This window comes from Xenia sp. Carnegie-2017, unplaced genomic scaffold (assembly GCF_021976095.1).
Source record: "Xenia sp. Carnegie-2017 unplaced genomic scaffold, XeniaSp_v1 HiC_scaffold_24, whole genome shotgun sequence".
NCBI lineage: Eukaryota > Metazoa > Cnidaria > Anthozoa > Malacalcyonacea > Xeniidae > Xenia > Xenia sp. Carnegie-2017.
The window spans coordinates 14,104,035-14,127,597 of record NW_025813487.1 but is presented as its reverse complement, the minus strand read 5'-3'; the positions used below and the strand labels follow the sequence as shown (position 1 = coordinate 14,127,597).

General features: G+C 36.6%; 1 protein-coding gene across 2 annotated transcripts; it reads right to left on the bottom strand.

Annotated features, from left to right (window-relative positions):
* Positions 1-70: 70 nt before the first annotated feature.
* On the bottom strand, positions 71-22,945 carry LOC124450814 (paired amphipathic helix protein Sin3b-like). 2 transcript variants are annotated; one of them, XM_047001477.1, is made up of 31 exons: positions 22,890-22,945; positions 21,193-21,402; positions 20,012-20,069; positions 19,324-19,404; positions 18,954-19,060; positions 18,514-18,712; positions 17,593-17,895; positions 16,853-16,906; positions 16,688-16,774; positions 16,488-16,511; positions 15,311-15,445; positions 14,415-14,496; positions 13,954-14,021; positions 13,322-13,408; positions 11,648-11,766; positions 10,372-10,490; positions 8,644-9,097; positions 8,105-8,192; positions 7,890-7,985; positions 7,269-7,334; positions 6,852-6,988; positions 6,463-6,512; positions 6,331-6,371; positions 5,580-5,642; positions 5,243-5,426; positions 4,851-4,957; positions 4,077-4,259; positions 3,045-3,128; positions 2,059-2,231; positions 1,584-1,737; positions 71-866 (listed from the first exon to the last, which is right to left on the bottom strand). In XM_047001477.1, exons 2-31 carry the CDS (start codon positions 21,366-21,368, stop codon positions 618-620), a joined length of 3,828 nt encoding a protein of 1,275 aa, XP_046857433.1. In that variant the 5' UTR covers positions 21,369-21,402; positions 22,890-22,945; the 3' UTR covers positions 71-617. The 2 variants fall into 2 exon arrangements, with proteins under 2 accessions (XP_046857433.1, XP_046857434.1); XM_047001478.1 differs by lacking the exon at positions 3,045-3,128.
* Between the last annotated feature and the right edge of the window lie 618 nt (positions 22,946-23,563).

The following is a 23,563-nucleotide window of genomic DNA, read 5'->3' as shown; positions in this document are numbered from 1 at the left end:
TCCTGATAGAAGATGAAAATGGCACAAGTTCTGAAATCGTACGGTCTGAAGCCAGGCAACCAAAGCATTATAACCAATAACACAGTTTCATCTAATAATTTAGATTATGTTCAACAGTTTCTTTAACATATCGCATGATTCAGTAAATTTCCACGTCCAAACCGAATCATTTAACAATCTCAAGGATTATCAGAGACAAAAATACGAGAGATTAAAACGTTCCGATCAAAATATGAAGTTGTATTTTGACAACCAGAGCTTCGTTTCATTATTTTCAAAGGAAGCAGTGGTCGATGCTGCAGTAAGTTAAAAAAGCAAATGGACTATTTTCAGAATAGTTCATAAAGCACAACCTTAATAGTTCTATTTTGAGCTTTCGGCTATATTTCAAAGCGTGACCTTAAATCGCCTTACATCTGAATTCCGTTATAAACAAGTCCTTAGATTAAAATTTTCTTATACAAAGAAATGAAACAGACTCTTAACCGTTTTCATTCATAATTTAGATACACCCGATGTTTGTGATCATTTCACAACATCTATACACACATTGTTACGAGCATGCGCTGACGATTCACCCCTTTTTTACACTCGGCACAATCCCGCATATCTACAACTTATGATTGAGTACTTGAATCGGACAGAGGTACCGCGGGCGTTGGCCACTCGACGTTATACTTTGTATAACTCTTGAAATTGTTTCGCACCGTCTGTTTGATTGTGTTGCAAGGTCGCAAGCCGTCGACTTTTCCCGCCAACCACTGATCGCACGTACTTTTCTGGTCACGTGAAACATTTTCCATCACCCAAGCTTCCAGCCAACGTTGGAAATTTTCCGACAACTTACGAGTGATTGTTGGATATACCTAAACAGACAACAAATTGATTAGTTTAGTTCAACGACCTAGTCACCTAGAACACAATCTGCTAGATACGTGACTCGGCCGGAGTTCTACAGTTATGAGTGAAGCAAACCGCCATGATAAAAGTGGCAAAACTGACGGATATGCACGTCCAAAATGTGCTTCTTCTACGCATATATACAGTTGTAGAGTTGAAAGTCTAGGTTTGATTTTTAAAATGTTTGGTTGGATTTAAGGACAATACCGTGGATTAAAGTTTTTAAATTTTCTTATGACTTATTTTTGATTGAGAGTTTCGCCCATAGCCGCCTTTCAAGATGGCTTCCTCCAAATGAAGGGTCGTCAGACATCTAGAGGACTGGGTCCTAAGTCATTGGCATACGAATGATAATTCCTTGGGCATGTGAATTCTCGACAGTGAAAAAATAGACAACTTACACACAGAAAGTCACCTCGAGCCATTTTGGCGCCATCGATTAGCAACTCAGTCAACGAAAAAAACAAAAGCATTTGTTATCTCAGCTGACAGAAGATTTAGCAAAAATTTATCCATGGGAAGGGAGCGATTGCCTCAGTTTCCTGTACGTGCACAAAAATTAATGGAGACGACTTTCAGTATGTTAGGTTTGAGCGAGAGGGTCAACTTTTGATTCAACTTCAGCCGCAAATGAGTTAGTACAACCCACCCCCACCCATCTTCAAAGATTGTTGTGTTCATACCTTTCTAGCTTTTGGCAGCGATCTTCTACGATAGAAATAACTGCGGCCACCACGAACGAACTTGAGTTTGTATGTATTCGAAGAGATTTTGCATTCCATCGTATCCTCGTTCACGATGTCAGCGGACGTTTCCTCGCCTTCAATGTTACTTGGACTAAAACAAACAAAATAGATCTTCACTTGTTGACAACCAAAAAGCTTTGCCTATTTAACTACGCTATTGATTTTACTGTGGTTCTTTGGCATGCATAATGCACCTTTATAAATTCACAGTACGCGAAAGCAACATAAAGTTTATTCTATGCAATTGGCCGCTCTGATCTTAGAAAGTAGGCTGAAGCAATACATTAACCCTCCTGCCTTCAATAAAAAAATAGCTCAAACTTCCGGAGGGTACAAAATCCACAAACGCAATATGTAAGCAAATAAAATTATTGAACTCCATTACGGAAAGTAGAAACAGTCCCTTCTCTACCTGTTACCGAGCTCTTCGCCATCAACGGCAGATTTTTCACCTTCTGGCGCTTTCTTTGAGCGAATATGTCTTGAAGTTCTGGGCAAAAAGACCGGCTTCACTTTCAGTCGTTCTTTCACCACTTTCGGGATTTCTTGGTTTGATACAAACTTATCAACGTAGTCGGTCCATTTCTGAAGAACAATTTAAACATGTTAGGGATGTTTTCTACTGACTCGATTACTTTTCGTTAAGACATGAAGATTCTTGATAACACATAAGGCATGAAGTCAAAGGGATATAGGTTTACATGTCACATATGAACAAATAAGATCACAGTTACACCTTGTTTTTCATCTAAATCGAACACTCAATTTTTCATCTAAATCGAACACTCAATTTTTCATCTAAATCGAACACTCAATTTTCATCTAAATCGAACACTCAATTTTTCATCTAAATCGAACACTCAATTTTCCATCTAAATCAAACACTCAATTTTTCATCTAAATCGAACACTCAATTTTTCATCTAAATCGAACACACAATTTTTCATCTAAATCGAACACTCAATTTTCATCTAAATCGAACACTAAATTTTTCATCTAAATCGAACACTCAATTTTTCATCTAAATCGAACACTCAATATTTCATCTAAATCGAACACTCAATTTTTCATCTAAATCGAACACTCAATTTTTCATCTAAATCGAACACTCAATATTTCATCTAAATCGAACACTCCATTTTTCATCTAAATCGAACACTCAATATTTCATCTAAATCGAACACTCAATTTTTCATCTAAATCGAACACTCAATTTTTCATCTAAATCGAACACTCAATTTTTCATCTAAATCGAACACTCAATCTTTGTTAGGTACGTTGAAAGTTCTAGTGGTTTGAAAGTAATTACTAGACGTATCTTCAGAATGCGAACACTAGTTGACAATTAAAATGATTTTTTAAACGTAATCTATCTTCAATAATGTCGATAAATCAAACCTCGAATGCCATCATATCGTCATAATGAACATCCTCAGTGACAATAAGTTCAATACTGATCGTTATAATCGTCTTATCTTTGTGCTACAAACATAAAAACGTTAGACAAAACGTTAAAAAGCCTGCAAGAAAACTATATCCAACATGTAAAGCATAGGTGGAAAAGTGTGATGTACACAAATGTATCCACAGATGTTCAACTGGAACACCTCGTGCTATCCCCGACAAGTGACCTCAAACTATCTACCAACATCAACAGATGTTCAACTGAAACACCTCGTACTATCCACAACAAGTGACCTCAACCTAACTGCCAACATCAACAGATGTTCAACTGGAACACCTCGTGCTATCCCCGACAAGGGACCTCAACCTATCTACCAACATCAACAGATGTTCAACTGAAACACCTCGTACTATCCACAACAAGTGACCTCAACCTATCTACCAACATCAACAGATGTTCAACTGGAACACCTCGTGCTATCCCCGACAAGTGACCTCAACCTATCTACCAACATCAACAGATGTTCAACTGAAACACCTCGTACTATCCACAAGTGACCTCAACCTATCTACCAACATCAACAGACGTTCAACTGAAACACCTCGTGCTATCCCCAACAAGTGACTTCAACCTATCTACCAATATCCACAGATGTTCAACTGAAACACCTCATGCTATCCCCAACAAGTGACCTCAACTTATCTACCAATATCCACAGATGTTCAACTGAAACACCTCGTGCTATCCCCAACAAGTGACCTCAACTTATCTACCAACATCAACAGATGTTCAAGTGAAACACCTCGTGCTATTCCCAACAAGAGATCTCATCCTACCAACATCAACAGATGTTCAACTGAAACACCTCGTGCTATTCCCAACATAAGACCTTGACCTACCAACATCCGCAGATGTTCAAATGAAACACCTCGTGCTATTCCCAACAAGAGATCTCAACCTACCAACATCCACAGATGTTCAACTGAAACACCTCGTGCTATCCTCAAAAAGTAACCTCAACCTACCACAATAAACTTATAACAATTTTCATCATTGAGCAACGCTTCCGCTTTTTTCTGATAGGAAATCTCCTCTTCCTTTCGGAGGCCTTGAGTAGCAGAGTTCCCTCCAGCTCCTTCGCGAGACTGTTCCTGCTGATACAGATCCATTACTTGGACACACGTGTCGTCAACAACGATGGTTTGAAGCTAAACATAAGTAAATAAGGTGTCAATGAGTCTGGCGAAGAATTTCTACTTTAGAAACAAAGATCTCCCTTGATAATTGAATTGCGTTGGAGTGTGTATAACGACTTGAGTTTCAAAATTTGAATCACTTGTGATGAACGAGAGAATATAAGTACTTAAGTTTCAACACCAGATCACTCCCGATGAAGATACTAGACTGGAGTAAACAAGAAGTCCAGTTTTAACATCTGATAACTTCTGGTGAAGACATTAGACTGGAGTATATAAGGACTCAAGTTTCAACATCAGATCACTCCTGATGAAGACATTAGACTGGAGTATATAAGGACTCAAGTTTCAACATCAGATCACTCCCGATGAAGATACTAGACTAGAGTAAACAAGATCTCAAGTTTCAACATCAGATCACTCCTGATGAAGACATTAGACTGGAGTATATAGTAATAAAGACTCAAGTTTCAGCATCTAATCGTTCTTAATTAAGAGTGATGTTGAGAATAGATGAGAATTTTAAAACAGATAGTGCTTCTTCAGTCAATGTTTAAGTGCAGGAAATAGAAATTGAAATAAACTAAAACAAAGTTTAAGTACCTGACGAACAATATTCGTTACAAGCTTGTCAATGGTGAAAACAATGTACGCATGAACGCCGAACATTTCACGACATGTATCTTCAAAACTGCTTGATTCCATGTTTCCTATAAAATAATTAAACAAAAAACACTCAGCCCTCGAAACATGGAGAATTATCCTTTTCAGGAGGATTTACAAAAGTTTAAAAATTTACGATTTGCGAGAACTGAACATTTAAGTAAGAATGGAGTCGATTATTCAAACTAGCTCAGAAATCCTTAAGATGTCAAAATTGTTTTGGACGAAGATCTGTCAATACCGCTAAATATAAATGAAGGCAAATAGAAATAAATAGGGAATCACGGGAAACACGTAATCAAAACAGAGCCCTTTAATCCACAGCAACATACCATCAAGTAAATTTCGCACCATATCGAGAAACACGGGATAATACTCTTCCACATCGACATCTGTGGGAGCCTTCAGTCTCAACGCGACAGCGGTCGACTCCTTTCTCTGTTTCTTATCGGATGCTTCGCCTTCGGCAATCTCGACAGAACGTTGAAACATCTTTAGTAAGCGTTCACAGACCATCTGAAAATGAAGATGCCCACATTAGGACTTCGACAAACTATCGTTTACTTCGTAAGGGACCATTGAAACATCTTCAAAACACGTCATACCAAAACAAGCACGATTATAGAATAAATCATAAATATAGCTCCAAGATTCAGCAAAAACACTGACCTGGTGAAGTCTTAAAAAGATGTACCAATTATTGTTGACGAACATCAGATTGTAAGCATCATCCTAAAGAAAAAACAAGTCGAAATTAGTCTTTCGCGAAAAAGGGCAGGTTAAAATACCTCACACCACTCAATAAGCCCCCACCGAACCATTCAAAGTTTTCTAAATCACAGAGCAGCAAATTGTTCAACGGTGAATACTTAAAGGTTCGTAACCAGTGTCAGGTGATATACATATTTCAAGGAAAACCACTAAATTTGGAATGATTTAAGACGTCCAGAGGCAATGGTGAATTCAGTGAGGATTTTTTTTTGGGGGAGCGCTTGGCTTAGTGATCAGCTAAAGCCCTGCGGTCATAAACCAAATATTTATTAACCTACTCAATATTAGAAGTTGAAAGTAGTTCCCGCTTTGGTCAACAAAATAAATATCATTGACGCCTTTTAATCAAAATAAATATCACTGACTGTCAATAAACTTTAATGATATAGTCAATGAACGATTTTCCATTTGAAGTAGGATGGACTTTAATTTTATTTTTCGAAATTTGCACCTCTCCACACACCCTTATTGACCATTGCCTACATGTGTGAGCAACCCCTTTAACCTCCCACCCCCTCATAAATCCACCACTGTGCACAGAGACTCAATAAAAACTCAAATTAAACAGTTGTATATAAATTCGCATCATTATCAAAAAACTTTGACATTGTCAACAGTATTTACAGGAAAGCTTCTTTGTTTAACTTACAGATTCGGCTTCTGGTAATCCATTCGATGCATCGGACCTCCCTATAAAACACACAGTTTAGCTACAACATGCAGGTGAACACGAGCTTAATCGAGTAACAAGTCTACAACTGAGCAGAAAAGAGAAATTTACCGCAGCCGTTGCTGTCTTTCACAGAATCCTCGTCGTCGCTTAATTCTCCTCTGAAAACGTGAAAACGGTTTGAGTCCGGGATATCGTTAAATGTTTGTAAATTTCAATAGTCCAAATTTACGCCGCTCTCAGAAGAACTATTGGTGTTAACATCTTTAGCGTTAGTCCTCTACAGTCAACCGTGTTAAGTATGAACAAAAAAGAAACAAGGCGAGAACCTCTAATATACTTGTCTATTGACTCTAAAGATGACTACCGCTGACAATATCACAACGTCAATAAACACCAACACCAACAGTCCTTCTCGGGACTCTACTAACCTGAACGATCTACATCTACAAACATGTTACGATATAAAAGTGTTACAACACGTAAATATTGTGACAAACCTTGGCGCAAAAAAGAGATCGGGTACAAATGTGTACAGCAAGGATTTGATCTTTGACTTGTCTTCCTTGTGTATGCCAGTCTGTCGTTTCATGTGATGGACGATAAGTCCTGCGGCGTCATCAAGAATTGATTTATCCTAACACAAGAACTTTAGGTCAAACTAATGGACAATGCAATTACTCTAACTTGAACATTATAACTTCAGATGTAAACACAAGACAGTAATATGGTATTAAGACTTTGGCATCAACCTTATTATACCACACGAAATCACTCTTACTAAAGACAAAACTACAACGACGAATGACATTATGACAAAAACTCCCATAAAACATTGAAATGAAATATCGAGCTCCGACAACTAAAATCAAATTCAATGATCAGGCCAAGCGCCTGAATGGTGCACGAGTGCAAACCTTGTAAGTAAAGACCATGTGAGGTCCGGTTGGATCAGCATTTCCTTCTGCAGCTTGCTCTTGTTTCTGAAAACGAAGAAACAAAGATATTTAGTAGTAAGTAAACAAATGAACGTAAGATGGTAAGGTGATTTCAAAGTGCCTTCGACACGAAAATTCTTATGTTTGCAATGACCAGAACTTTTGAAATGACAATGGACATTCTAAACAGTTTATGCACATCACTTTTATTTCTTGAGATGTTGAGGTTTTTGCTTCGTCCGATTTATCTAACTTGTGACGTCAAATTGCATATTGAGTAATAGGAGTATTAGGTATATTAAACGATACTTTACTTTACAAGGACATAGTTCCCTTTGTTGTGACGTGGTTAATGGTATAAAATGCTGCCTATTAGTATCAACCTAAAGTCGTCAGGAAACTGAAGAGTATTTGAAACATTTTGAGAACTCATTATGCAATATGACGTGATAAAATGGAAATAACAAAATCTTCAATATCTCGAGAAGGAAAAGAGGTATGCATGAACAGTTTCAAAAAGTACGCTGTCCTTTCAAAAGTTCTGGTCATTGCAAACATAAAAATTTTCGTGTCATAGGCACTTTAAGCAGACATACAAACCTCGTCATAAATATTTTCGATTTCGGTTAACAAACTCTTTGACCGCATCCCCTTCAGGTCATTTTGCTTGAAAGTTGCTCCTTGATAATCCAAAGACTGTGTAAAATATTATAAAACACATTAGAAATGTCTGCAAGCTAAAAAAAGGGTGTTGGGATGTCTGGGTGGTGGTAGAAAAAGTCGTTTCTTGGATGACTATTACAACATCAACTCACCTTAAGATAATACTTTTCATTTTGTTCTCGCCAAATTTTGTTGTATAATCGCTGTGCAGCACGCCACTCCTCTTCCTTCGCTTTTAGTCTGAAAACATCGAAGGGAATGTCTTATTGATATGTTTTATTTGCAAGAGAGATCTAATGCGGAAACTCAAGTCTGTATTTCAGTCTAGTATATTCATCAGTATTGATATGTTGAAATTTGAGTTCTTATATAGTGTACTCCAATCTAATATCTTGATCAGGAGTGATCTGATGTTAAAATTTGAGTTCTTATATACTACAATCTTTTGCCTTCATCTGGAGTGATCTGATATTGAAACTTGAGTTCTTATATACTACAGTCTAGTGTCTTCATCACGAGTGATCTGATGTTAAAATTTGAGTTCTTATATACTCCTATCTAAAGTCTTCATAAAGCGTGAGCTCATGTTAAAACGTCACATTTATCTTTTCCAATAACTCCATAGCTATGACAACACATTAAAATTTCTTCCCTAATCAATAATCATCGAGTTCTAAGTTCTCATCCTCACCGTTTCAAAACAAGCGGTACGGCAACAGCGGGAGTCTTCTTTAAACCATCAATGATATCAGAAGCTTTATCACCGTATATCCTATAGATAGCCTTCTTGTGTATGACCTCAGAAGTACCGCCAAGACAGCCATCCAATCGGAACTTCTGTTGCTCTTCGGAGGTCATGTGACCCAATTTCTTTTGCACTGCCTCGAGGACGCGGATCGTGGACAAATTCACTTCGATAATTCCATCCAATTCGAATCGTTCGTCCTCACAACGGAATATGTATTCCTCGTACTGAGTTTTCTTCGTTCCAAGAAATGTTGTATCCTCCGACCAACTTGGGAAGGAGACCCACGTGTCGTTGAGGACCTCGCGACATAGAGCCGTGCGGCCGGTGCATTTTGGTTGTGTGTAGGTCTTGGGTAGAGCACGATAGCTTGTGCCACATCGCTTGCAAGACGCGTAATCTAAACATATTACGAAAATTTATGAGTCAAAGTCTTTTATAAGATAACCGTTTAAAAACACGGGCGCTGATTGGTCGAATGTTTGAAAAAACTGTGTTGATACTACTCAATAATGGACGAGACTTCGCGTCTGGCGAAAATCTCGCAAGTTGTGCGGGAAATTTTAATGGCGAAAATATCAACAAACATACCGTTAAAATTAATAAATTTATCTTTTAAATATTGTTTTTAAAATGCTTCTTTACATACGAAATAGAAAACATATTTACTTGTTCCTATTGAGTTCTATAAACAGTTGTGAAAAATTGGGAGAAACTCAAAATTACTTGGAAACCCTCGCGCTGCGTGCTTGCCAAGCAGTTTCGCGTTAATTTCTCTCAAATTTTGCCACGTGTTTATATAACTCTACAGAAACTCGGAAAATGGTCACGTGTTTATATAACTCTACAGAAACTCGGAAAATGGTCACGTGTTTATATAACTATACAGAAACTCGGAAAATGGTCACGTGTTTATATAACTCTACAGAAACTCGGAAAATGGTCACGTGTTTATATAACTCTACAGAAACTCGGAAAATGGTCACGTGTTTATATAACTATACAGAAACTCGGAAAATGGTCACGTGTTTATATAACTCTATAGAAACTCGGAAAATGTTTCCTATTCTTTAAAATATCAGTTTGATTACACACACGACAGGAAATTCGCCTCAGCTTTACAACTATGTACCATATAAGCATGTGCTTGGCAAACAAAGTACTTCATTTAACAAACGATGATTAACATTTGAATATCAATCATACCAACGAAACAATAACAGATAATAAAGTAAATGGTTTGAACCCGGGAGTATCGTTACATGTTTGTAAATGTAGATCGTCCAGGTTGGTATAGTCCTGAGAAGGACTGTTTTTGTTGTTGTTGACTGACGTTTCGACAACCTAAGCGGTAGTCATCTTCAGAGTCAAATGAGGAGTAAACAGAAAATAACAGATAGTTGAATTGATCAATGTACATTTAACTGAATATTTCTGTAATAGACGATGATTGTCCAAATTAGTTAAGACAAATGCATTAAACTGGACAATAAAAATCTCTACACACGTAGTCATGCGCTATAAGCTTGAGCGCTTCAACGTCATCAACTGAGAATTTTTGTGTTGATAATTCCCATCCAGTGAAAATTCGTAAAACTTACTATGGATGGCATACAAGCAATGAATACCATGAGATAGAATAGGATATGGAAGTGATATCGACTGGGTGCATACCTATTTCAAGATGGGCAAGCTCGCCAGAGGTTCTTTCCTTGAAGCTTGGTGTATCCATCGGACTGGAATCCTTGTAACCCAAGAATTCCTTAAACCACGTGAAGAGATCGGGAAATTTCCTGTAAAAAATGTGACATAAAACGTTTTTAAAAACTAATCTACTTTCAATTCGAGTGTAGTTCATTCAAAGATTGTTTAGTCGCGCTACATAGTACCAATCAGCTTGCAGGGAGCACTGTATGGGGAAACTTGGTGTGCGTATTCCTAGTACCCTTGGGGATTGCGGACATTCCCATAAGGCACGTGAATGCAGAAAATGGGTTCACACGGGTTAATTGTACCATTTAATAAAACTACATTAGAAATAAACAGCAATATATTTTAATACACATGCAAAATAACCTGTCTGGAACTGCATAAACTTTCAAATGGATATTTAGTTCAAGCAAGAGATTGGAGATTTTAACATAAAAATTCAGCTTAAACTGTGTGCGCTTTCATAATTGCACAATTGCAGCCAATCTCTCATGGACACCTTTAAAATATAAGTACAAGATGGCGTCGTCCACCTCTCGCCCACCTTGTAAATATGACTTTTCGATGCAAAAACTTACAATACACGTAAGTTTATTAACGTTAATCTGCCAAATCACTAGAGAGTCCACAATTTGAGCATCGCCATAGTTCAACAAGTGTGATCAACCCACCGAACAAAAACCCACCGAGCAAAAACCCACGAGCAAAAACACACGGAACAAAAACCCGCCAAACAAAAACCCGTTTTTGTGATATATTCCTTTGAGTGAAATTCCGAGATAATTTATCTTCTTTTGTTTCTTAATTTACATATTCGTTTTTTGGAGTTAATAAGGCCTAAAACAAACAATGTTGCTTCATATATATTACGCAGGTGATCACTTTACATAACAATAAAACAAAGTTCTGACAAAACCCAAGCATGTTTGCAATACACTAACGAAATGAAGCACGATCTTAAGATAATGTATATTAGGAAACGAAGGAACATACAATTCCTCATTACACATCACAAAAACTTCTATATCTCCAAAACTGCGCATACAAACATTCGTGTAAAAAAGAAAGCCAAACGCAGTTTTGGGCGATCTTTTACATAAAACAATAAACAATTTCTTGAAATAAGTACATTCGGAAGAATTCAAAGAGTCCGAATTCGATTCCCAACTGAGAGTGTAAACAATTTTTCGAAATAAAATAAACGTACTCACGAAGACCATAATAAACAAAACCAACGTACCCCAGGAAGGCAGAAACGAGTTGAACAAGATCTGCGCGCGAGATGACTTCTTGATTAAAAAGTTTGAGACAACGTAGAAAATCTTCGTAAACCTTTTGACTTCGCAGAGCTTTGCGTACCTGGAAAAGACAATGTAGAAGAGCTGTGGACCGTGACGTGACATGCGTAGCTATATGTTTATGATTTGAAAACAAATGTGAGTTGTATGTATATATATATATGAATAGGAGACAAGTGTGAGAAAATAACCGGAAAATTTTGTGAATTCAAGCTGTGAAATTTTGCCTGCGACAAGAAATTTCATACAGAAGATCTCTTAAAACTGAGATGTTTGCACGTTTAAGTACGTGTGGAACTGTTCAAAATATCGTGACGAGTAAATTAAGAATTTATTGTCAGTCTTTCCCTAATTAACGTATTCGTTAAACACATTTAGTCTCGCGTCAATGTTAAACAAATTTGCGATATAATATAATGTAGATGACCAATTTCCAAAACAATCAAAAATTTAGATAAAACACAAGCAGATTCACGCATAGCGTCACAACAAAATCAAACATATCTACGTACGAGATATTTCGATGAAAAACGCCTGTCGATAATTTTCGTAAGCACAACTAAAGAAATATTTCTTTTTTTGTTCTTGTGTTCGTGCTTATAAGTGAATGTTTAGAGGTGAACTCTTTATGTTTATGTTTGTGCTCGTGTGAGACGGGAATTTTAAAGGGTTCTATTATTTCAGACAATAAATAAAATATTTCGTGTTATAACTTACATACGAGCACCTTAAATAGCTAATTCTCACTGGTTAGTTTTATTTCTTTATAACATGGCTTTACTTTCGTTGAAAAGCTATTGACAGTACGATAGTTTACTCTGTTAAGATAATGTACTCCTTGCAAAGCTACTGAAAGTACGGTAAGTTTACTCCTTGCAAAGCTAATGACAGTACGATAGTTTACTCCTTTACGATAGTTTACTCCTCTACGATAGTTTACTCCTTTACGATAGTTCACTCCTTGCAAAGCTATTGAAAGTACGATAGTTTACTCCTTGCAAAGCTATTGAAAGTACGATAGTATACTCCTTGCAAAGCTATTGAAAGTACGATAGTTTACTCTTCTACGATAGTCTACTCCTTGCAAAGCTATTGAAAGTACGATAGTTTACATAGTTTACTCATTTACAATAATTTCCTCCTTGCAAAGCTATTGAAAGTACGATAGTTAACTCCTCTGCGATAGTTTACTCCTTGCAAAGCTAGACAAAACGATACGCAGTTTTTCCTTTACTTAAATGTCCAAATTTTATTGAAATATTTACTTCAAAATGTGGAAACCATAAAGAATACCAATGATTACAGAACGGATACGTCAGTTTTGTGAATTTTTATTTCAATATGTGGAAACCATAGAGAATACCAATGATTACAGAACGGATACGCCAGTTTCGTGACAACTTCAAACGGAAAAACTATTTCTTTGTAAGGTGAAATTCTTAGCAACCTGACTTACTATTTCTGCCATGCAAACAAATTTGCGAATTCATTCTGTCGTTTTCAGGTAGTTTTTACAGTGGACGGATTCAAAAAACTTTTACATAGCAGGACTGGATTCGTCACTGGTTGCTACGGTAAATTACTACAGCGTATTATTATATGAACAAACCGCATACCTTGTCGAAAAATGCAAACTCAGCAACAGAGCCAAAGCTACTTGGATCCGGAAGATTGTCTTTCATCCCGTTTGACCGCGATTTCACCTGAAGTAAAGTAGGAAACAAGTATAATCATGTATAAGTTTGAAAATTGGTAATCCATTTAATTAAAATGAAGTTTCTGATTGTTTAAAATTACTTTATTGAGCTTTCGATATGATGAAGGCTCGAAGCTACGAGTCGAAAGCTCAATAAAATAATTTTTAAAACAATCCGGAGAAACTTTCATTTTTTATGTATATCTATGTATGTATGTACGGCTACACACACGTCATAGGTACATTCAATAACAGGCGATTGGCTACTCTGCATGGACAGGAAACTTTACTTAAATCTAACGCACTCGCTAAGAAAAAACAAACGGATGTTGGTGAACCGCGTGACTATCTGGAACATTGCCGAACTATGTTGGACCGATGAACACCGCTCTAAGAACTATGAGAGGGGAATCATCTAGTTGACGTGACACGCAACATCAGTCAAGAATGTTATTGTACAAGAGAGTTACAGTACTTGCAAAACACTATGAATACACGAATCGGAAATCTTTTCATTCGGCTTGTCATTGGAATAGTAATAGTTCGACAAACCTTGCTTTGACTTGATGTCGAGGATCTTCGCATTTGACCTAAGTTTCTCTTCACCGAAGTTGAGCTCACTGGAAAGAACAGATTTAAATAATTACCCGAGACTAAAAACTACCTGATTCCAGTCTATCAACATAAACGTAAACTATAAGAACAAGACCAGGTGTACAAAGGCATGATTCTTACAGGGTTACATAACAATCACGCAATAATCCACTCTGTAACTAATTTTTGGAATTCTTCATTACTCTACAACTACGTTTTCTGAACTTATCACGAAGCGAAATTGTGATGCAATTACAAGAAAGGAAGGTAAAATGTCCCTAACATGAAGTATTGATATGGTAGGTGCAAATATCATACACATGAAAGATGTATCAGTATATTGTGTATGAAAGGAAGCCAATGTTATTGGCAACAAACGTAATGGCGTCACTAAAAAGGAAGGCTATGACGTAACTCACATGCTTGTTTCTTATTGGGAGGTCCTCCGTACGAGCCAGACGCGTTTGACATCTGATTGTGAGCTCTTTTGGACAAAGCACTCTGGAAAAAAACACACAAAAAGTCAAAATCAATTAAAGACCATAGAAAGATGATAGGAAACGAAAAGTGACTTGCTTTAAAGAATTTCTGTCTACCAAGATGCACTTCGAAAAAGTTAATGTTTCTATTTTAACTTTCTGAGCCTGCTGCACACTGAATACGAGCACGTCGTGTAGTTTTCTTGAAATTCACTTCGCAAAAGTTAATCCTCGCTCGGGCAAAGAAGCGAGGATTTTTAAATAGCAAATTGTTAAAACTACTAAAAAAACAATGTATTACATTCATAATAAACGACCGCCTTGACTACGTAATGAATAAATATTGCGAGAAATTTTAAGACGTCGAAAAATTACGACCACCATTTTCTCGACAACAACGTGGCCGTCCGTCGTGAGTTGCACGCAATGCATCTTGGTTGACACATTCTTTAACAGGCAAACCAATGATGGACTACAGTATGTAGCATGTCCTAGCAATACGCATCATGATTAAAATGAACGACAGCCATGCAGCGTATGAGCATGCGCAAACGGATTTGCAACAAAACTAGACATTCTCGACATTCCGAGTAAGTCTAATGTGAAGAAACCAAAATAGAAAATACAGGTAACTTTGTATTGCCCGACAAAGGGCCTTTAAGATATGAAGAAATCGTGAATAACAATGATAAAGTGCTGGTATCTTTCGAAGAAATGTGTTTGTCGCTTTATAATATAGTCATACCTTTAGTCCTATGCAACTGTTGTATTTGCGATATGTATATATAATTGAGACCTTAAGGTAGCTACATTAATAAAATATTAATTACTATTACCAATCCCGAGATTGGAGCACCGTTCGCATCGGGAAGAAATTGACTGAATTCCTGAAGTAAATCTTCTTGATTCTTAAACAGCTTTGCAACCTGTTTGTACACATCGTTGGCAAGCTTCGCCTCACGTACGTACATCTATAGGAAATGCAAAGGAAATCTTGTCACAAATCAACCCGTTCAATGTTCTTGGAGTTGATGTGCACAAACAATAAGCACATTCTCAGATTCCCAAGACACTTCGTTGGAAGAAATTAGCAACAATGGGCTCCATATCTCCCTTGAAAAAACAACTGTTTGCGTTGAGCAAGCATTTCTGAAGGTAATATAATTCATTTTTACGTAAGTATGTAAGCGCGCAAGTTAGTGATTTTTAACCTTCGCCAGGGATTACATAGAGTTCAACACAATTCTATGTTTAACTACGATCAAACTGTCATCATAATATATCCCCGTGTAACTCAAGCCATCCTACCCCCGTCCCACTTATTCTCGGGCGCCTACAGTTTCATCAATGACACAGTAGAGGAAACAAATAGTAGAGCCAGTCCGTTAAAGTGCTTTGTGTAACCCATATCTTATTACGCTTGTGTTCAACATAATGAAAGCCAGGGGCGGACATTGAGGGGGGAGAGGGCTGGAGCCCCCCAATAATTTTTAAAGATAAAAAATCCTCCGTCAAATCACTAAAGTCTCACCTACATAACATCACTGTAATGTGAATTAATAACTGGATGATAGACTTATGTACTGTACATATAACAGCAGACGCATTAAACCTTGTGTGTGTATGATCATGTGTACGTTACAATTAAATTTCTAGAGAAAAAATTTGAGAAGTATACCAGCTGTATTAGCATGCCCCGGGATCTCCCTGGAAATCACATGCCTTTAAGAGTAGCTCCCACCCCCCAATACTTCATAAAGTATCCGCTATTTTGATGACAGCCGATCAACTGCATTTTCTGAACCATAGGAACACTGAGCGGCTAAGCGCAACGCAGCCGGTATTGTAATAAAACATTAGCAATGAGCTTCATAGCGAGGTTGTAATACCGTTCATTCGTTATACCATGTCAAGGTGGCAAAAAGAATCAACTGCAACTTCAACAAAATCGGCAATGGCCAAATGCACTAAACCAAACTATCAAACTAAAATACAACGTGTACACTAACTAACCTCTTGTTCGGAGAACTGAGTTCCCTACAAATGAAACAGAAAAAATTCGTTTAAAGTTTTCAAGAAATTTTCACTCGTACATATTACATCTGCTTGAGTATGAATCAAAAACGGTTCCCTAGAGACTCGAACCATCCATGAGAGTGTGTTTTTCATTCTCATACGGCGTTAAAAAATAAACTTCCAAAACCAACACTCACGTCCTTGATATTTTTTTGCTCCTTCTGATAAGTGTGAAGTATTTCGAGGAATGCCTTGTATGTGTCGGGTTGCCCTTGGAAACGTGTCTATGAAACAAAATAACATGGTTCATGTAAAGTCAGGGAGAGAAACCTTTTCCTCTCTCTCATAAACAATAACGCCACCTTAATTTTGTTCACGTAACTAATTGCATGGTTGAATTCGACGGGTTGTTGAGGCTAAATAAAAACACAAAAAAATATTTAAAAAATAAAAGATGTTTACTTTGTTGTTTAATGTTACTTATGCAAACCGAGGAGACCATTGGGAGAAGCAGATCAGTGCAAGCCCGATCTCAAAGGTCGGGGTTTAGCATTTTGACCAGATTGATTAGTCAATTCTTTTTTATTTATTTAATTCAACACAGATCGGTTTGGCACAGGCTGATGCAAACTGAGGTACAGAACAAAGCTCAAAACAATAAAAGAAAACGTTTTGATGCGGGATTTGGACATTCCCAGCGTAAGCTGAAGTGTTTACGCCAACACAGCATTGTATATAGTTTTATTCCCTTTTGAAGTTATTGAAATAGATTTTATTCGTATAGCTATTCTCATCAGTATAAGTGCTATAGGGACTCCGTATAACCATACTTGGTTAGGTATTAACTTAAATGTATAGGTATTCTCACACATTTAAGTAGTAGTACATATAGACACATTACATGCAAAATAAAGATAACTTGTTTACTGAACATACAGAATGTTTTCATCAGTCGCCATGTTGGGTGAAGATCGCATGCAGTGAAAAGAATTCATGTCAATTTCATGCTCTGTTGAGCATCGGCCCTTTGATGTACACCCCCAACATGGCCGCTTTGACGTCACATGGAAACACTCCATACTAAAAAAAAAGAAATACGTACTTGGGTTTGATTGGACGGTGGTGAGTGGAGTTGTCTCTGATGCTGCTGACCTTGATGAGACTGCGAGTGAGCCGGCGGTTGGCTGAGGTTGTTGATCTGATGTTTTGGCTGTTGGGCAGCGTGTTGCGAGAGGGTGGCAAGCTGTTGCTGATGTTGCGATTGCGCGAGATGCTGTGACGTGGGAGGTTGTTGGGACGAAGTCTGTTGTTGCTGTTGTTGAGGGGATGGCGAGGGACCGTGATGACCGAAGGAGGAAATGTTGTGTGAGACACTGTGACCACTGTGATTTCCCGTTAAATTGATCTAGTAACGCAATAGAGAAAATAGATAGACAAAAGTATACAATGTAACTCGATGGTGTCAATTAAATGTTAAATGTTATCATCACGCTCAAGGTCAGCAGAAAATACTTTATCAATTGGCAAAAAAAACAATAAGTTTATAGCAAGTCTCAATGATTTCTTTTTTTTAATAGCAGATCAACTGTTACTTACGTTTACCCTTCCCATCATTCCTTACGTTTAGTCTTCCCATAATTCCTTACGTTTAGCCTTCCCGTCATTCCTCACATTTACCCTTACCATCATTCCTTACGTTTAGCTGTCCCGTCATTCCTTACGTACACCCTTCTCATCATTCCCATATCATTTCTTACATTTACTCTTCTCGTCATTTCTTAGGTTTAGTCTTCCCATCATTCCTTACATACTCTTTGCATAAGAAGGAATAGGTTTAGTCTTCCCGCCATTCCTCACACATCTACCCTTCCCATCATTCCTTATGTTTAGTCTTCTCATCATTTCTTACATTAAGTCATTCCATCATTAAGTTCTGTCATAAAAAGTCCTAATGCTTAACTATTGTCATTCTTGACATTGAGTCATTCTATCATTCCTTGTGTTGAGTCATTTTATCACTCACCGTGTGAACAGATTGCCCACTTAAAGCGGTCTTCTGCAAAGCGTTTTGATGTGGCGTTGTATAAGAAATAGAGTTAGCATCGTTCGGATGCACTTCAATTTTATATCCAGGTGGAAGAAACGTATTGAATCCTACAATGAGCTCAGGATGTCCTTTGAACAAGTTGGAAACGCGACTTATCACACCAGGCGTGTCAATGCTGTAAGGAAATTAAAGATTATGAAGAAAAGCAAGTGTAGCTAAGAGAGTAAGTTGGCAATAAAAGGAATGATTTGGGGGTGCAGAGCCGGTTGAACGAAGCATGGATAGCGTTATCCATTGGATAGCAAATTTCTTTAAACGGTTAAAAAACTTCTTAAAAAGGAAGAATAAAAGGTTTGAACTGAGCAATCACTGAAATAAAATATTGCCTCTAAGATAACAAAATTTCTTTGTCGTACCTTTGCGACTTGAATTCTTTCATTATATCCAGAAAGTCATTATAGACCTGTGGTTGATTGCCAAATTGCATTTTAACTTGGTCCAAATACGAAAGAGCATCTTCAACCTGTGAACAAAAGTAAGGTTCGGTAAACAATAAAGAGTAAAACACTTAAAAGTACACACAGGGACACCTAAGGAATTAGCTTGCAAAGTGGCACCCTGAACAGTGCTATTTTTCTGTACTTCAATAAAAAAAAACAGTTTTAAGCTTACGCCACTGTGTACTAAGTAGTTAAACTAAGATCCACACTATGTACATTAAACATGATGACGATGGATGACATATATTTTTTGCAAACAAATGTAACATTTATAAATTAGTATCACCTTAAGTCTTTGAAATTGCTGCTGCCCAGGTCCTCCTGGACCCTGCATGTGCCCTGCGGCACCTGATGGATGCATGTGAGCCTACAATGGATATGATTGAGCAAGACACAACATTGAGAAACAAAGTTATGGGCAATTTTACTGAATTGGAATCTGGCAGTACTATAAGATGTTTGTACATGTTGTAGATCTTCCAGGTTCATACAGTCATAGATATCCTAGCAGACAGGTTAGTCAATATCAGTATGAACCAGCCCGCAAATTCGTTGATGCTATGTAGATTTCATATCACTATCGTTATTCATTTCTTTAAAAACCTATTGCTTCTACAACAAGTGAACACAGAAAAACTTACATAGCACAACCAAAATTGTGGGCTGGCTACGTCACTGGTCAATATCATCACCAAGGATTGCACTAACCTGGACAATCAACATCTCCAAACAAACAAATAAGCTAACATTGATAACTACAGACCTTCACAACCCTACCACCATAACCACACATTAAATTTGAATATAGCCATATTTATTGGAAATGTAAACCTTATAAAACATCAGGTTTTCAACTACAACGAGGGTAGGTAGGCTAATGATAATGCAATAGTTCATCTTTGTAGGTGGCAAGATTCAAAAGAATAGCGAACAAGAATTAACAAAATATTCAAACAGAAAAGTGCAAACCTCACCTGCGGATGTGAAGGCAAAGGGCTGTGGCCTTGACCTTGTCCAGTGGGTCCAGTCACACTACAAAATTACAAATAAACTCCATAGGATAAATGAAAAATAAAAAATAAGAAATAAATTCCTAAGAAATAAATAAAGAAATAACTTCCTATGATCACATCAATGACAAAAAATTCATTTTAAGTTTTACATAAGTGTCCCTTTCAGCAAAATTTTTCAATTGCAATATTGTATTTAGGCATGATTTCTAATGTATCAGTGAAAAAAGTTTTTAATTTTGTCACATCCTTCCATTTTTATGGTGGTTTAAAGTTGGCAAAAATGTTCCTCATAATAGACCTTCTCTGTCACTTTGAAAGTTTGGAAAGATTTACTTTGGCAAGTTTCTCATTAAAAGATATTTATACCAAGTATCTTTCATAAGTACTTCGCTAGATCCAGACTTATGCCATAACATGCAAGGTCTATTGAATGGAAGCTTTAAACCACCATAAGAAGATTTCACCAAATTGAAAAATTTTTTCACAGATACATTATACAATACACCTACACTGTATTTTTTGCTGATATGCACACATTAAAGTTTAAATTGCAAATTCATTATTCATCATTAATATATTAATTTCACAACCCAAAACCAAACCCATAAACATTTTCTTCTTCAGTCATGAATATCATTATGATCATACTAAATGAATTACAGTTTTTACGTGCACGTGAAACATGAGGACTAAATACAATTAAATTTATCATATTGCATTAAATATCACATCAATAAAATATAAAAAATCAACTTTAAATCTTTTTAACATTCATAGTAAATTTTGAATTTTGATAAATTTCGGGTAACTTTTATCCTGTTTATGATGTGAAAAATGAAAGAACTACATTCTCATAATTTCCAAGCTTGTATAGTATTAACATAGCCCATATTAAAGTAAATGGTTTGAACCCGGGAGTTTAGTTACATGTTTGTAGATGTACAATCTTTGACTCTGATGATGACTACCGCTAAGGTTGTCGAAACGTCAGTCAACAACAACAAAAACAGTCCTTCTCAGGACTACACTAACATCGACGATCTACATCTACAAACATATATCCCAATTCTCAACAAAATTTTACTATATCAATCAAAGAAAATATCATAAGAAAACAGCCTACTCAATATTTCTCTACTCACGGGTAAGTTTGATGGGGTATCTGTTGGTTCGATGGAAACTGCCCCATAGATACTGCAATGTTCTCTTGTAGTGCCTCAAAATTGTTGCTATGGCCAACTGGAGCTGGTGCCAAGATCTGCTGCTGAAATCTGTGTTGACCAAATACTTTCTCGTGCTCTTCTCGAGTTCTTTTCATTTTATCCAATTACATGGCCCTGATGCTTGCACATCTGCAGAATATACAATTAATAGTTACCAAAATATTTAAATTCAAATCAAAACATCATATCATTCCTGATGAAGACACTAGACTGGAGTGAATAAGAACTCAAGTTTCAACATCAGATCACTCCTGATGAAGACACTAGACTGGAGTAAATAAGAACTCAAGTTTCAACATCAGATCGCCCCTGACAAAGATGCAAGACTGGAGTATATAAGAACTTAAGTTTTAACAGCAAATTGCTCCTGATGAAGACACTAGACTGGAGTAAATAAGAACTTAATTTTCAAAATCACATCATTCCAGATGAAGAAAATAGACTAGACTATTCAATGCGAATCCCTACCGATAAAGATACTAAATTAAACGATATACAAAGTCAAGCAACAAGATCTCAATATATTTTATGTCATATGAAAGTGCTAGTTTTTCGTAAGTGTACTTGTACTGGAACATGAACATAAAATCAACTGTGATAACAATGAAATATGTCCAAAGTTCACAATCTTTCTATGACTGAAAAACTGACCACATTTAGTGCATAAAAATTTATCAGTGATGAAAGTAACAAAGGGTTCTGTCCGTATCAGTGTTATGAATCTCTTTATACAAACTTTCTAAACACATCGAAATATTTATACATACATATCAAATTGAAGTTCAAACAGCGAGGTATAAGCATGTTCTTTCAGTCAACTAACGCCACGGTATGGAAAGACATTTGGTTAAACCATGCCGAAAGCATAACTAATTCCTTTGTAAAACATACAAGCAAATGGTATAATACAGCGATATAAACATTAACACAAGTCGGATGTGTGCAATTTCTACTTCGGAATGAAAACACTAGTGTATTTCACACCCGTCAATTCGAAAATTGACTTACAATGTGAAGCAAGAAAAATGATCTGAGATGCACAATAGGGCAACGCGATCACAGGAAGTATTTACTACTACAAGTGCTGGCAATTCAACGTCAAATGCTTCTCTCCCTCGTTTTGGTTGTAAACGGCTAAAAGTTCCAAAGGAAAATACCTATAGGATGGTTTAAACTTCACATCCTACTAGAAGAAAATTTCAATGGGAAAAGATGCAACATCGTAAAATGTTCAAAATGTTATCGCCGAAAGTATTTATGAACGCAATTCACGAAACTGGCGAACTGCAAAACAAATAAAAATCTAGTGCTCGTCAATGAAAAGGCTCGTATAATAAAAATTCTAAATGCAACTACTCACAGCACTTTCGCACTACCTTCTTCGCAAACAACAGTGGAAACATTCACAAATCAAGTCATGTAGTTCGCAAGAAGAAACAGTGTACACAAATATGTGATTGTTGACAATATACTATCTATATATTCACGTAACATGCGTTTGATTCGCAGTGCAAATCAAAAATAGAAGTAGAAATACTTTAAAACCGGCACTTCGTATTCTATGTCAAATACTCACATTATATGCTAGGATTACAAAAAAAAGAAAGATTACTTACCAGACACCAAGTTTCATTCGGCAAATTTTTCCTTTCGATGAAGCAACACCATCATAACATGACGTAAAAATAGAGACCGGAAGTCCACCGCCAAAATAGACAGAATTGACCAATTAGAGATAGGAACAAGTTTTTAAAATCTTCCCGGGAATATAAACTTATTTCCGGTTCTTGAAGTTGCTTGAGAATGAGTTAAATTAAACTGCTTACCGCTGGTCACTTAAAATACAATATAATATCATACTGAAAATAAATAAAACATTGTATTATTTACAACAATAGCATAAGCAAAGATATTTTGCAAGAACATTGCAAATATTGCAAATTTTGAAGGAAAATTTTTGTTAAAGCATTAATGAATATGAAACACACAAGCATAAAATGATATAGAAAAAAGAAAAACGAAAAATACAAAGTTCTGCATCTTGGAAATGTTGCAAGCTGCGTGTTCCAAAGCAAAGCTCAACTAAAGATGAAGGAACTTTTGAGATGTTTTAGGTTTAGGTCTGAACAGCTAGCAAAAAATTACGACTGCCAAAAAGTAATTCAGTAAAACACAAAACAATAGACACTCTGTAAAAAGTAAATATTATTTATGCTAAACATTTCGACACGGCAAGTATTGCAATTTCCAAGTCATAAAATCAGTAGAATATGTGAACTGTTCAAAAAAG